Source organism: Vombatus ursinus, unplaced genomic scaffold (assembly GCF_900497805.2).
Source record: "Vombatus ursinus unplaced genomic scaffold, bare-nosed wombat genome assembly UNPS02009062.1, whole genome shotgun sequence".
NCBI lineage: Eukaryota > Metazoa > Chordata > Mammalia > Diprotodontia > Vombatidae > Vombatus > Vombatus ursinus.
This window is the reverse complement of record NW_020948840.1, coordinates 19,348,662-19,365,099: the sequence shown is the minus strand read 5'-3', so window position 1 is coordinate 19,365,099 and position 16,438 is coordinate 19,348,662. Positions and strand designations below refer to the sequence as shown.

The 16,438-nt window shown below is 39.8% G+C and overlaps 1 protein-coding gene across 2 annotated transcripts in view; it reads left to right on the top strand.

Annotated features, from left to right (window-relative positions):
- The window catches only part of GCKR (glucokinase regulator), a 28,873-nt gene that overhangs the window by 3,493 nt on the left and 8,942 nt on the right, over positions 1 to 16,438 (top strand). For both annotated transcript variants that reach the window (XM_027850536.1, XM_027850535.1), the window contains 10 exons: positions 517 to 611; positions 3,507 to 3,612; positions 5,502 to 5,620; positions 6,510 to 6,608; positions 6,902 to 6,999; positions 7,412 to 7,488; positions 8,106 to 8,202; positions 8,383 to 8,480; positions 8,575 to 8,658; positions 16,065 to 16,214. In XM_027850536.1, coding sequence (XP_027706337.1) covers positions 517 to 611; positions 3,507 to 3,612; positions 5,502 to 5,620; positions 6,510 to 6,608; positions 6,902 to 6,999; positions 7,412 to 7,488; positions 8,106 to 8,202; positions 8,383 to 8,480; positions 8,575 to 8,658; positions 16,065 to 16,214 — 1,023 coding nt within the window. The remainder of the gene's footprint in view (positions 1 to 516; positions 612 to 3,506; positions 3,613 to 5,501; positions 5,621 to 6,509; positions 6,609 to 6,901; positions 7,000 to 7,411; positions 7,489 to 8,105; positions 8,203 to 8,382; positions 8,481 to 8,574; positions 8,659 to 16,064; positions 16,215 to 16,438) is intronic.

The window sequence follows — 16,438 nt, the reverse complement described above, 5'->3', positions numbered from 1 at the left end:
GTTAATTTTCTAAGAGCATAAGTTTGCAGAATACTTTACAACTGTTATGTCATTTAATATTATTATTATCCACATTTTACAAATGAGGAAATTAAGGTTAAGAGAAATTAAATAAGCTATCAGAGGTAAGATTTGAACTCAGATCTTTAATGTTGTTTAGCTGTTTAATGGTTTGCATGTAGTAGAGAAAGTTCCCATACCTGTGAAATCATAGAGCCTTGACCTACTGATGTACTTGGATCTCAGTCCCACTAATTCTGTCCCACTTCTGTGAATGTGAAAACAAGTCACACATACCATTGCAACAACTGCATTATTCTGGAGGTATTGATTTGGTGCCTACTTTGGTGCCTGTACTAAGCTAGACACTGTAGGGGATATAGAAGCATACAGACACACACACACACACACACACACACACACACTAGTCTATTTTTATATCTTACTATTTAATAAACATTTTTTTTTGCTTTCTCCTCTTTATTTATTTCCCCTCATTCTCTTGCCTTATCTCAGGCTCCTTTTGTGGCTGGTCAGATGGATTTCTGTATGAATAACCCAGACATCTTCTTGCCTATTCTGGTAGGGTTCAATCCAGTGAACATGGCTAGGTGAGTCTTCCAAATAGAAATATCAGGAATCTTCCACCTTGGAAAGGTGAAAGCTGACTGGGGAGGCATTTCCTTGAATAAACTAAAGGGAAATGGGCTAATTAGGTCTTCAGGTCTTTCTGATCTGTTATCTGTCTTGGTAGATGGGGAAGATCTCAACTGGTTATTATGAGTTGACTGCTAGGATAGTGATCTCTCTGTTTTTATAAGTATTCCAAGGCTGGATGATTAGTCATCAGGTACAATGGAGAAGAGATTCCTGAATTGGTCAGGCTTAGTACGTTTTCCCTTCCAACTCTAAAATACTCCAGTCTAGTCTAATTCACGTTTGAGTGTAAACGAGTGATACTTTTATCCTTCCCAGGAGTGCCCATATTTTAGAAGAAGACATTTATTAACACAAATTAATCTTAAATTGATTGAATTTAGGCAATGTGACTAAGGGAAATTAAAAATGTTAACTGGTATTTATGGGCAAAGAAGTTTACCATGTAGGCATAGCCTGCTTTCCTACTTATGAAACTGGGTGCTTGCATCCCCTGAAGTTTGAAGCTTAATCTGCTAGTCATTTCAACAAACATTTATTTGAATGTCTACTGTGTTCCCAGCACTATGCTAAGCACTGGGGATACAATGAAAGGTAAAAGACAGAACCTGCTCTCAAGAAACTCATAGTCTAATGGGGAAGACAAAATGTATGTAGAAACAAGCTATATATGGGAAAAATGGGGAGTAATCAACAGAGGGAAGGCATTAGAATTAAGGGAGATTAAGGAAGGCTTCCTGTAGAAGGTGGGGATTTTAGCTGGCACTTAAAGGAAGCCAGGAGGAGATGAGGAGGGAGAGTGGTCCAGGTATGGGGTATAGCTAATGAAAATGCCCGGAATTGGGAGATGAAGTATCTTGCCTGAGAAGGAGCAAAAGGCCAGTGTCACTGGATCTCAGGGCATGTAGGGTGGGATGAGGTATAAGGTATAAGAAGACTGAAAAGGTGGTGGTGGTGGAACAGGCTATGAAGGACTTTGAATGCCAGAGGATTTTATATTTGATCCTAAAGGTGATAGGGAGACACTGGTGTTTATTAAAGAGGGGGATAACATACTCAGACCTGTGCTTCAGGAAGCACTTTGGCAGCTGAGTGGAGGATGGATTGAAGTGAGGAGAGACTTGGGGCAGGGAGACCAAACCAGCAGGCTATTGCAATAGTCCAGGCATCAGGGTATTGAGCGCTTGCATCAAGATGGTGACAGTATCAGAGCAGAGAAAGGGACATATTTGAGAGATGTTACAAAGGTAAAATTAACTGGCCTTGGCAACAAAATACTCAGGCAGCTATTTTCAGGAAATACATGTAACATAGCAGGTAGTAAATCCGTGAATGTGGAAAACATAACTTCAAGAAAGGTTGAAATAAATTAATGGATAATAGAACTAATAAGTGATTAAATGAAGTTAGGGGCTCTGGGTATATTGTTAATCTTTTTTTTGGAGATAATATAATAGAAGGTTATTATTATTTTTCTTTCACAGTTTCAATGAATACTTACTAAAGAATATTTATTATGTGTCAACTGAACCTTCATATAACTATCAGATAGATACAAGAAATCTTTTCAATTCAGTTCAATAATTGATGCCCACATAGCCAAAGCTTTCTTCATTCATTCATTCATTCACTCTTTTGTTTATTTATTTACTAACAAACATTTATTTAGACACACATATTCCATACCTCTTAACACATTACAATTTGCTTCCAGGTTAATTGAATGAAGGAAAACATGTCTATCCACAACAAGTATACTTCAGTACTCTCAGATTTCCCTCTTTATAATATACACTGTGATGTAGAGGGCTTCTTGTATTGGTCTGGATGGGCCAGTATTTCTAATATCTAATAGTATTTCTAATATTCTCATGGTACTGATCCTGCTAGAGTCGTCCAGAGGATATGGGCTAGCACAGTCATTGGTATTAAATACAAGGAGCAGAGTGATCTTTAGGACTGGAAACTCAAATATATCATTAGATTAGTAGTGATAGTAGTAGCAACATTTATAATAACTCATATTACAAATCACTTTACATGCATTATCTCATTTGATCCTGAGAATGACTCTATAAGGAAGATGATGCAAGTATTAATGTCTCCATTTTACAGATCAAGAAACTGAGACTCCCAGAAGTTAAATTACTTCAATTCATTTCAATTAAACAAATATTTTCAGGCACTTATTAAATTCAAGGCAGTCTATTAGGAGCTAGATTTATGAAAATTTCCGTCAAGATCACACAGCAAGGTATTGTGGGCACTGCCTTTCCACTACATTGAGTGTACTTTTGAACCTCAGTAGCTGAGCATTTGAAAATGTTCCCTATTTCAGTGTAGTGCCCCTTTGGGCTCCCTCCTCTCAACTATTCTTGAAAGTTGGATTCCCTGGGGAAAAACTCCTCTAGGTTCAAAGTACTCTGTGAGTCCATATTCCTAAAACTATAGTTTTCAAGCTTCCACCAATGGATTTACCTTCAATAGTCAGTCAGTGGCTACAATTAGCTCAAAGCAAAGGCATTTACTGAAATGGCACAGAGTGAATAGTAGAAACAAAATGTTCCCTTCATAAATCTGGGGGCTCACTCTCCCACAAATGCACACAGTGTTAGTAGGAATGAACACACACATAAAGTACACATGTAGCCAAGGCAACTCAATACCTCCAGCTCTGTAGGGCCACCCATGCCTTTTCTATTGCTATGATGGCTCCCCACTGGACTAAATGCCAGAAAGTCTTGGGAACATAGTGCTGCCACCAATTCAGGAAAGTTAAAGCATAGACCTGATGGCTGACCCCAATCATTCACTTCCACCTCTCAAACCTCTGCCTTTCTGGGACCCAGAAATGATCCCATTGAGGACTGGAATTCCACATTCCTTGAAATTGCACAACGGATGCAGAAGCTGCAAGAGAAACAGGAAGCATTTGTGCTCAACCCTGTAATCGGGGTAAGCTCTTCCCATCTTCTCTCTCCCGCTGTCTTTGCCCCCAACCCCGCCTCAGTCATCTTACCTGTCTTACCCTCTTAGGCTTGCCATCTGCCTTCCTAAACTTCCTGCTTTTACATTGACCTGTGCACTCTTCAAGTTGCTCTCAAATGTTGGCAATTGGAAGACAGTGATTCCTCACTTTATGAAAAACTTGAGCATCAACTGATTATTGAAAAAGAAATTCTGCTTTACAGTCACTCCCATTTTAACTTTATAGATGCTTTTTTTTTTTGAGGCAATTGGGGTTAAGTGACTTGCCCAGAGTCACGCAGCTAGAGAGTGTCAAGTGTCTGAGGTCACATTTGAACTCAGGTCCTCCTGACTCCAGGGTCGGTGTTCTATCCACTGTGCCATCTAGCTGCCCCCGATGCTTTATCTTTATTTCTGATTCTCAGTTAGATTGTTGTTGTTTAATCATGTATGATTCTTCGCAACCCCATTTGGGGTTTTTGTTGGCAAAGATTGTCATTTCCTTCTCCAGCTCATTTTACAGATGAGAAAACTGAGGTAAGCAAGGTTAAGTGACTTGTCCAGAATCACATAGCTAGTAAGTATCTTAGGAAGGATTTGAACTCAGGTCTTTCTGACCCTCAGACCTGACACTGCACCACTTAGTTGCCCTTTCAATTAGCAGCCAATACCTAATACTTTAGCTCTAGGTTTCACTTCTCCCAAGTACTCACCCTTTAAATCTTTCTGTTAATGATTGTTATTAATGTAACACTGACTTCCCTGACCCTACTGCCTGAAGATTAGGTACGCTACTTTTCAGTCCTATAATGATCAATTTCCACCAATGAAGAGAGTATTATGCAAATGTTAAACCATGGGTTACATTAGGAAAACATCTAATGAAACTTTTAAAAAAGGTTTGTGATCCATACAAAAAAAATCAGTTAATGTAATATAAATAATCACTAAGCCAGATAGTGGATAGAGAGATGGTCTTAGTCAGATAGACCTTGGTTCAAGTCCCATCTCTGACCCATACTAAAGTGTGACCCTGGGCAATTCACTTAACCTCTCAGTGCCTCAGGCAACTCTCCAAAGCTTCAAACTGCAAAGCAAGTTCAGCTTCTTCTGAAGTTACCTGTACCAGTGAAATCACAAGTTCAGTCCAAAAATATAAATCTGCCTTATAAGTTTGGATCTTCACATAAATGTTTTGGTGTTTTTTAAAAATAGTGAAAACCTGTATGTCTTCCTACTCTTTCTGCTCCCCTCCACCAAGCTGCAAAAAGTCCTTCTCAAGCCTCCTGGGCTCCCTGATATCTCTTCTCTGATGCTTCTTGGATCTTTTCTAACTTGTACATTGCCACCATCCATCTCTTTACTTTTGTCTCAACCTAGATTTCTCCCTACATATGCCTCTATGCTATTTGCTATGTTTGCTAAATGTCCGGAGCAATTATTGATGTGATATCATTGTTGTTGTTGTTGTTTGTCCTTTGTTCTCGAAGAGGACCATGACATCAGGAAGGTGATATCATGACCTACCAGATGCATGTCAAACAACAATTTTTAGATAGGAAAAAAAAAAAAAGAAAAACAAGGGGCGGGGAGGAGAGGGGATCCCCGAAAAGTGTTTTAGTGTAAAAGTCATCTACCTGCAGCATAATTCTCTACTTTCAGAGTCCAGGTGCCCCATTTTCAACAAAAAGTACTGAAGATGATCTGCTCCCTTTCTCACCTCACCTCCTACTCCCATGCTTTCTCGTTCTTTCGCTTCAGATCATCTTGACATCCATCTCCCCTGAAAGAAGAGCACCTTTAATATCACCTGGCAAATTTTATTTCTGATTTCTTTTTACCCTCTCCCAATCTTTTTCCTGTCCTGTTCACCTCAGCCTGAAGGGCTCAGTGGTTCCTCCAGAATGAAGGGTGGAAGTGCCACGAAGATCCTGCTGGAAACTCTTCTGCTGGCAGCACACAAGACTGTGGACAGAGGCATTGCAGCCTCTCAGAGGTAGGAAGCCAGAGGTAAGGGGAGGGAGGGGTCAAAAAAAAAGGGACTAGGAGTAGAACACTGCATTCCAGAGCATAGATGGACAATGGAGAAAAAGTGGGAGAGGAAAGAAATAGAGAGGAGCTGGGACAAAGGCAGTTCCATCATCCCTGAGAGCAGGGTGATAGAGTTAGGAGAGTTGGGGCAGTTGAACAGGAAAGGAAGGTAGGTTGGCAGGTGAACATTTAGTTCAATTCAATAAGCATTTATTCAATGTCTACTATATGCCAAGTACTAGGCATTAAGGATACAAAGACAAATCAGTCCCTGACCTCATGGAGCTTACATTCTATTGAACTGAATAATGCTCTCTCTGTGTAACAAGGCCCCAGGATTCCTAGCAATCCTAACCTAAACCATGGGGCCTGTTTAAGGGAAGACAGGAACCCATGGAGTATCCAGAACCAGTTTGATTTCTGGGGAAAACTTTTGACCTAGAGTGACTCAAGACCAAGGCCAGAGTAGTTTTGTACTATATCTTCCTACTTCAAAGGGTATCTTAGAGGTGCTAAGGGTGGCATCAGCATCATCTCAGCATCAAATGATGCGTTCTTGACAGGTCTCTGCCATCTTCCCCACAGCCCTCCCAGGAAGACCTTATCATGCCCTTTTTGTTACCTGCAAATCTATCAAGCCCTCTTTTGCCCTTCATGATGTCAGCCTGACTGACCACTTTACTTCATTAAGGTCTGGCTACCTTGATCTATTTAGGAACAGTGCTTCTCTTGGGGGGAGATCCCTTTCTCAAAGAGGGATCTATCTGAAAGAGCTGTTGTAGGGACAAGGCAGAGCTTGGGAACTTTCTGGGCATTCTAGAGCTGGAAGGGAGGTGTCTTTCACTTCTTCATAGCTGTCTCCTGGAGATCTTGAGAACATTTGAACGAGCACACAAAGTCACCTACAGCCAAAGCCCCAAGATTGCAGCGCTGATGAAGCAGGCAAGCACCAGGTGATGAGGGGACAGGTTTAAAGCGGTGTGAACCAGGTCTGGGTAGGGGACAACAAAGATTTAAGGGAAGCACTTGTGAATCTAGAATAGGGTGACAAAGGAAAGATGGGTGTTATAAAAGTCCTTCCTTGTTGTCTTCCTGGATGATGTTAATCTGTTGCCGTTGGGAAGCCTTGGTTGTTTCTTCTGTGCTTGGCTAGCTCTCTCTCTCTCTGAATTTTTCTCTAGTAATATCTGTTCTCAAATCCTCTAACTTTTGAACTGACTCTACTGATCTCTGACCCTGTTCCCAGTCTGCAGAAGAATGGCCGAGTGTACCTGGTTGGTTGGCAGACTCTAGGTATTATTGCCTTCATGGATGGAGTGGAGTGTATACACACCTTTGGTGCAGGTGGGAACCCAGTCCAGCCTGCCTCTCTGATCTACATTGCTAACCCCATCTGCCTCCTCACCCCAACACTTCTCTATTCCCAACACAGTGGGCTCCTTACCCAACATTTCTCTTAACCCAAACTAACCTGAAGCCCCTATCCTATGGGCACTGTTTCTTAATCCAATGCAATTCCCTAACCCTATTAACCCTTTGTTAATCAGTCCCAAGATTTAAGTACCCTTAGGTATCTTTCCATGTCATCCCATGTTCTTCACAGCTTGAACCCCCTCCTTTCTAATCCTATTCCAGCCCCAACACCTCAGATCTTGGTGAAGTCTGCTCCTTTCCCTATGTCCATATGCTTTCATGCTCCTAAAAGCTAACTTTTAAAATCTGACATAAGTACCTGTTTATCTCCTAAACTTACTAGATTTCCGAGATGTTCGAGGCTTCCTAATTGGTGATCATAGTGACATGTTTAATCAGAAGGAAGAAATTGTTGCCCAGGTTGGAAGCTGATGGGAAGGATGAAACTTGGGGAGATAGATGGGCTGGAGAAGAGTCATGGCCACTGAGAGAGTGCAGGGGGTGGGAGGAGGGTTCATGGGGAGGCATTAGAATTTGCTAGGGGTCATTAGGCAAGGCAAGGCAAGAAGCCTGTATTAAGCATTTACAATGAGATAGCACTGTGCTAAGTACTAGGGATACAAATGCAGCACCCCCCCCCCAAAAAGAAGACAGTCCATGGCCTCAAGAAGCTTGCATTCTAATGGAGGCAAACAACACACAAAATGAAACTGAAAAGCTGGAGGTGGGGGGGTGTGGACTATGAAGATATACAAGGTGGGGCATGGTTTTGAAGTCTGAAAAGTCAGGAGAGTTGGGAGAGGAATGAAGGTCAACTGGCCTGAGCCCCTCCAAAATATGGAGGCCTCAAGAGGAACTCACCAATGGGAGGACAGGGAGGTATATCCTAGGGTGACAAGGCCACAGAGATAACTGAAAGTGGTTTGGGACAGGAGGATATTAGCTCAGTGTATGAAGAAGGGAAATAGGAGCAAGGAATCTTAAAGGTTTAGGGGAGGGGGTGGTTGGATTTCTTCTCCTTTTTCCTCCTACCCCAGGGTCCACAGTTTTCCTTCTCCCAAGAAGATTTCCTCACTTTTATCCTGCCATCCCTCACTGAAATTGACACTGTGCTCTTCATCTTCACCCTGGATGGTGAGAGGGGATATGGAGGAGGTGGTTGTAGGGAGGAAAGAGTGGGAAGGGTAGTGGTTCCCTCCCCCCCCACAGTATAGCTTTGGTCTTTGGCGGTAGTCCCCAAGTTCACCCACAGTTCAATCATTTGCTTCTTCCCAAAGAGAATTTCAGCTTTGGTCCCTTCTCCCTATATTCCAGACAACCTCACAGAAGTGGAAACATTGGTGGAGCAGGTAGAGAGGAAGACTCCTAATATCCAAGCCCTGGCTCACAGCACAGTGGGGCAGAACTTACCGGTGAGAAACAGCAAGGATGGGGAGGGGGGTGATGGGAAGTGCATGGCTGGAGTTTCATATGTCATATTTCTTTCGTTTCCGTTTCTATCCTCAGTCCCCACTGAAGAAGCTCTTTCCATCCATCATCAGCATCACCTGGCCCCTGCTTTTCTTTGAATATGAAGGGAACTTCATCCAGGTAAAAGTACAACTCATATTCATATATTACTTAAAGTGAGTATTTTCCTCAAACAACTCTGTGAAGCAGTTGGTAAAATATTGTTATTCCCATTTTACAGTTAAGGAAACTAAGATTTAGAGAGGTTAAATGACTTGCCCATGATCCCTCTGTTAGTGAGAAAGTACAGTGGAAAGGACATTAGTTTAGAGTCAGTAGACCCAGACTCAAATCCCACTTATGTGACCCCATGAGAAAGACACTTAACCTCTTTGTCTCATTTTTTTTTCAACTGTAAAGTGAAGGGATTGGAGTAGGTGGCCTGTGGGCTACCTTTTGGCTCACCTCTGTGATCCTAAGTATATCAGAGTTCAGGATCTGAGTTCAGGTCTCCAGCCATTCTTTCCACTACACCATACTGTGGTGTTCTCAGTGAAAGAAATGTAGAGGAAAAAAACACAACTACTCAAGGAGGAAGCTGAAAGCTAATAATTTTTTTAAAATTTAAATTATTTTTTAAAGTATCACAGTCATTTCTTCTTTACCCTTCATCTCCTCACATTGACCCTTCTGTTGTAACAAAAAAAATTAAGCAAAACCAATCATTTAGCTCAGTTTTATATAGTTATTTAAGGTTTGCAAAGTGTTTTAAATATATGTATTATCTCATTCAATCTTCAGAATAACCCTGTGAGGTAGGTATTATTATTTCTATTTTATAGCTGCAGGAACTGAGGTTTAGGGAGGTTAAGTGACTTACCCAATGTCACATAGCTAACTAATGATGCATGTGGTAATCTTCATGGCACCCAGACTGGTGCTTTATCTACACTACTTGACATTTCATATTTAAACTTCTTCCACAGCTGTCTGGTGTGACAATGAAATCCATATCTGTAGAAAGCTGGTGATTTAATATTGCCCTGTCCCACTTCTGTGAATGTGACAATGGGGCAAGCTGGGTAAATTCTTTTTTCACTAGGTCACAAGGCAGTTGGGACACAGGTGTGAGCTATACATTGAAGAGGCCTGCTATAGTATTAACATCAAATATATGTGTTTATTGAACACCAGCTTTCTGTAGAGCCCTTTACTAAAGTCATCCTTCAATGCCTCATCATGGTGTAGAGATGACACTGGGTTCTTGAAGATCACATCAGTGGAGCGCAAACTCTGGCATGTCCTACCATAGGATTATAGGTCTAGAACTAGAAGAAATGTTAGAAGTCACCTCTCTGTACTACAGAGAAGGTAGGTGATTTGTACAAGGACACAAAGCTAGTAAGCTGAAGATCTGGGATTTGAACACAGGTCTTGTGACTATAAGTTTGGCACTCTTTCTGTGGCTATACATTATCTCTCATACCTACTTGCTTACCTCTCAACCTCCTAAGCTGTACTGGTTTGGAGTACAGCCTAAAGTGTGATGAATTGTATGTCTCTTTTTTCTACTTTTTTTTTTGTTCATTTCTTGTAAACAACATATTGGATTCGGTTTCTAATTCATCCTACTATCCTCTTCCATTTTATGTGTGAGTTCATCTCACTAACATTCACAGCTATGATTATGAATTGTAACTTTTTTTCCATTCTTTTTTCTAACACTTTTTCTTCTCTTTAATCTGCCCTCCCTCTTATTCTATCCCTGCCTTTCCTTAGCCCTTTTTCCTTCTGTTTCCCTCATGAGTGAAATGTATTTCTATTTCAACTGTATGTGCATATATATTCTTCCCTCCTTTGACCAGTTCAGATGAGATACTCTTTCCTCTTTGTTGTGTAGATTCTACTTACGTTCCCCATTAATACGAGAAAATTTTCCCCATTTTTCCTCTCCCTATCTCATCCCCAGTGCCTCATGTATCCCCCTTTTCCTCCTTTTTCATTCTTCTTTTAAAGATCATCAAAATGTTACAGTTGCTCCTAGGCCCTCTGTGTAAGTAGACTCCTTCAATGACTCTTGATGATGAGTTCTGAGGGAATGCCTGTATTATCTCTCTACATAAGAATGTAAACAATTTAACCTTGTTTAGCTGTTTACACTTACCTTTTTATACTTCTCTTGACTCCTTCATTTGTATATCAAATTCTCTACTCAGCTTTGGTCTTTTCATCAGTAATGCTTGTAAGTCCTCTATTTCATTATAATTCTATTTTCCTCCCATAGTATTGTACTCAGTTTTGCTGAGTAAGTTATCCTTGATTGTTAGCCTAGATCAGGGCCTCAGGTCACCCACCCCTGGACTAGTGGATTCTTTCAATTTATACATTTTCCTCTGATTCTAAGAGATCTGGGCATTTTTTCTTTTATGGTTTCTTAAAATACAGTGTCTAGGCTAATTTTTGCTTTTTTTTGTTTTTGTTTTGATTTTGGTCATGGCTTTCAGGTGGTCCAATGATTCTTAATTTTTTTTTCTCCTTGATCTGTTTTCCAGGTCAGTTGTTTTTGTTAAGAGATAGCTTACATTTTCTTCTATTTATTTAATCTTTTGACTTTGTTTTAATATTTCTTGATGTCTCATAGAATTATTAACTTTTATTTGGTCAATTCTAATTTTCTGGGAGTTATTTTCCTGGGTAAGGTTTTATACCCCTTGTTCCAAGCTGTTGATTCCTTTTTCATATCTTTCATCTGTGGGTCTCATTTCTTTTCCCATTTTCCCCTCTACTGTTCTCTCTTTATTTTTTTATTAATTTTTTAGCTCTAAAAAAAAAAAAAAAAACTCTTGCTTTATCTCGTCCTTGAATTCTGATTGGTCTTGTGCCCAAGCTGCCACTGAGCTTTTGAGCTTTTGCTTGTAGATGTTTCTGAATAATTCTTTTCTTCTGAGCTTCTGTCTTAAGCTTCTGTATCTGCAAGCTTTCAGTGTTCACAGAGGATGATATGAGCTGGGCAAAGTTTGCTTATTGCTGTTTGTTTGAACTCTGCAAGTTCCTGAACCAAGTTTTGTTCTGAGCAAGACCTCTGTTAGTTTGTCTCTGGTTGAAAGTTTCAACAGACTGCTGCTGGATTCAGCCACTGTTAGCTCCTGGGACACTTTGTAGGTTCAGAATAACCAAAGTGCAGGTCTGAGATTCTGACCCTGCTTATTCCACTGCAAGCTTTAGGCTGATCTGGAGGCCAGAATTGAGTCTCTGCTGTGTTCCTGGGATCAGAGCCACACAACTACTGTTTGCTTTTGAACTTGTTCTTATCCCAGGACACAGCAAAGGTCCAAATGTGACCACGCCTTTCCTAGGCACAGGTCTCTCCCTCAGCCCATCTTGGATTAGTAACCCAGAGCTGGGTAGTGAGTGACAAAGCTGCCAGATAGCACTTATTTCTGAACTCTATGTTATTTCAGGAATTCCTCGACACCTCTTTCTACTCCTATGCTTCCTATCCTCATGCCCACTCTCAACCTTCTTTCAGTACCTGGGGAATGCTCTGCATTGCCCTACATTCCTGGCCAAACTCCATCTCCACTATCCTCAGACCTCTCTGTCTCCCTAAACTGATCTGGGTTGGAAAAATTATTCACTGTGATTTTTTTTCTTGGATTTCTTGATCAGAATTAGGTCTAGTATATTTTCTTGATCTTTTTGGAGGAGGTGTGATAGGGGAGCTAGGCTGTACTTCTTCCTACTATACTACTATATTGACTTTGTGTATCTGGAGGATTAACTTCACTAAGTGCCAAGAGTCTTATCATCAGATTGACTGAGTGATATATTTTTGGCTATAGCAACTCAAGATGTAGCAGAGGGGTTGTGATTTATGCTGGTGGAGGGTGTACCTATATGAAGTAAGAATTGAGTTCAGAGTACTGTTTTATGAGGAGGCACTTATCATCTAGCTGGGGGGAGACACACACACACACACACACACACACACACACACATGTACCATTAAGAGCCATTATGAAACAGGGTATCAAAAAGTACAAATAGTGGGTGTCTACAAAGCCATTTCATCCCTGCAGGAGAAGAGAGAGGCTCCTGGAAACTCCCAAAGGGGAAACACCTTCCAGATGCTTGTTGCATTGAAAATATACAAGAGGACAGAGTTGTAAGAGTGATCTGAGACAGACAGGATTAAGCAGAGGAGTTAAGTAATCTTGGAGTTAGTCCTCCTGGAGTGGAGGAGTTTGGGCCAAGAGCTTTTTATTGCGCTTTATGGATAAATCTTAACTCCAGCATGCCTTGAGGACCAAAAAAAGCTCTACAGAACACTGCATATCTCTAATAGTCTATGCAGTCCCTCATTTTGGTAAGTTACCATTTGGTAAAAGAGAAGAAACTTTTAAAAAGTAGCACCAATGCTATGCTTGCAGTACTGATTTCTTCACTTTGCATCACTCTTTGCAAGTCTCATATTTCTTTGAATATTTCATATTTGTCATTCCTTACAGCACAGTAATATTCAGTTTCATTCATATACCCCAAGTTATTTCTAATTTTTTACTTTTACTTTTACAAATAGTACTATTATAAATATAAAGATAGGAAATGGCAAACCACTCAAGTATCTTTGTAAAAAACAAAAAAACAAAACCCAAAAACAAAAACCCTAAATGGGGTCATGAAGAGTCAGACATGACTGAAAATTATTGAAAAGATTGACAAAGTGCTATTATAAATATCTTTGTAAAGTTTTCCTCTCTCATTATAGCTTCCTTGGTATATAAACCTAGTGATGGGATCAACAGGTCAAGGGTTATGAACAATTTTGAAACTTTTATTGTATAATTCCACATGGTTTTCCCAAATAGCTAGACAAAATTACATCTTCACCAACAGTGAACATTCCTGTTTTTCTATATCCCTACAAGTAATATTTTTTATCTTTCCTAATTTAACAGTAAATGATACTGCAGAGTTGTTTTAATTTACATTTCTCTGTTTACTAGTAACCTTGAACACTTTTATTTTATTTATTTATTTTTTTGGTCTAGGCAATGGGGTTAAGTGATTTGGCCCAGGGTCACACAGCTAGTGTTATGTGTCTGAGGCCGGATTTGAACTCAGGTCCTCCTGAATCCAGGGCCGGTGCTCTATCCACTGTGCCGCCTAGCTGCCCCCTTGAGCACTTTTAAAAAGACTGATTATATCCTTTGAACCACATCTCTACTAAGAAATGATTGAGTCACATCTTGTAGGACAACAAGGGTCATTAAATCAAAGATTTAGAGCTAGAAAACATTCTTGAAATTATCATCATTTTATGGTTGAGGATATTGAGGTTCAGATGTGTTAAGTTACTTGTTTAAAGTTGTATAGACAATAAGTTGCAAAGCCAAGATTTGAATCCAGGTATGCTTCTTGTTGTTGCTGTTTCTGTGTTGTGTCATTTTTTAGTCATGTCTAACTCTTTGTGACCCCATTTGGGCTTTTCTCCGGAAAGATACTGGAGTAGTTTGCCATTTCCTTCTCCAGCTCCTAACAGATAAGGAAAGTGAAACAAATGGGGTTAAGTGACTTGCCTAGGGTCACATAGCTAGTAAGTGTCTGAGGTCAGATTTGAACTCATGAAGAAGAATCTTCCTGATTTCAGACCACCTGTATTCTATCCATTGTGCCATCCAGCTGGCTGTATCAAGGGATAGATAGCCTGTTCCAAAATGAGTCATCTGGAATTATGGTTGGTCATTATATTAATCAGAGTTCCTAAGACTTTGAAGTTGACTATCTTTACAGATTGTTATTGTATAAATTGTTCTGGTTCTCATTTCCATTCTCCATCAGTTCATACAAGCCTTCCCAGGTTCCTTTGAAACAATTCATTCATCATTTCTTACAGCACAATACTATTTCATCATATTCATATACCATAACTTGTTCAGCCATTCACCAATTGATGGACATCTCCTTAGTTTCCAGTTCTTTGCCACTACAAAGTGAGCTGCGAATATATTTTTGTACATTTCCTTTTCCTTTTCTTTTTAAATCTCTTTAAGGTATAGACTTAGTAGTGATATCAATTCTGTAGCTACTCCTAGCTTCAAATGCATTGTTTCCTCCTCTTCTTGTCTTCACTATCAATGAATTCAAAGGACAAAATTTCTTCCCCATACCAATATGATATTTCCAACTCAGGCAACTAGTGAAGATTAGATTATGAGCTCTAGATTTGTATTCTTTTGAAAAAACGTTAAAAGGGAAAGAACACTGGACTACAAGTCAGTAGACCCAAATGCTAGTTCACTGTGTTCCTTTGATAAATTATGTAACATCCTTCTTTTACCCTATCTGTATAAAGGAGATAATAATATCTGACCTTCTTACTTCATGAGCTGCTAACAATTCTCTCCACCTCCAAAATCACCTTGTATCTACTATATTTTATGTGGCATAGTGGATCAAGATTCTGGCCTCATATCCAGGAAGACCTGGGTTTAAGTCATTCTTCTGACACTTACTGGCTGTGTGACTGGGCAAGTCACTTAATTTTTTAGTGCTGTGCACAACATATATACATGTTGTCTCTCATGGCTAGTCTAGCTCACTGAAAATAAGAGCTTTTCGAATTTTTGTTTTTGTATCCCTAATGCTGGCCATAATGCCTGACACATAGTAGGTGCTTTTATAAATACTTATTGTTGATTGATTATTGCTGATCAAATAATGTTCAAGTGCTTTGAAAAATTTGATTGCTATAGAAAAATATTCTAAGGAATAATAATTCACTAGAGTATTGCTGTACCATGATCCTCTATCATGAAGAATTTGAAAAAAGGCAGGATTTACTATCAAAAGAACCTGGTTATAACATGTAATTGTGTATGTTACATGAAAACTGAGGTTGATACGCCAAACTTTAATGTTTTTGGATTTACCCTATATTCATATAAAATCTTATTACAACAAAATCTAAGTGACTACCTGAGTTCTTTGGTTATTCTAGATTTTTATGGCTAGTGCTTTGATCTTTAGTTGTATACAGTTTTGGGGGATTATAGGGACAATGTAATACAGTAAAAAGAATGCTGGATTTGGAGTCAATAAACCTGGGTTCAAATCTGGACTCTACCAGTTACTTTATGATATTGGGTAAGTTAATTAAGCCTTTTGGGCCTCAACCTATTCGAATTTACAAATATTTGGTGGTACCTTTATATTATAAGCTTCTATACAATTTTTCACCTTTGTAACTTTAGTGCTTAATCCATTTGAATTGAAATGAATTGAATTACTAGTATTCCCCACTAGGGGACAGTAGCATTGGTTCTATCTTACCTAAGAAAGACCAGGGGTCAGATGTTGAGCAAGAGGTCAAGGTATCAAGGTTAAGAGGAGGGAACAAAAGTTTAGTTTATAAGGGTGTCTTGAATCAGCTAAATTCTTTTGCTAAAGGACTCAAGTAGACCGCTGTCTACTTTCTTTTGATTGTAGGATTTGGTTCGCTTGCTCCTGCTAGTGTAAACTTCATCTTTTGTGTCTCTTCTGTTCAGAAGTTCCAACGTGAATTGAGCACCAAGTGGGTGCTGAACACAGTGAGTACTGGGGCCCATGTTCTTCGTGGGAAGATCTTGCATAACCATATGTTGGACCTAAGATTGGGCAACTCCAAGCTCTTCTGGAGGGGCTTGGCCATGCTGCAGGTAAGGGAATGACTGGCTATATTGTGAAAGTGGGTATCAGAAGGTATTCTTCGTTAGCATAAAATGTGTTTAGGGGTAAGGCTGCTTTCATACTTCTTGTCCTGTTTCTGCCCTTCACCTTCCTCACCTTACCCTATATAGACTGTTGGGAAAATATTAACTACTAACAAGTGTGTATGTGTGTGTGTGTGTGTGTGTGTGTGTGTGTGTGTGTGTGTGTGTGT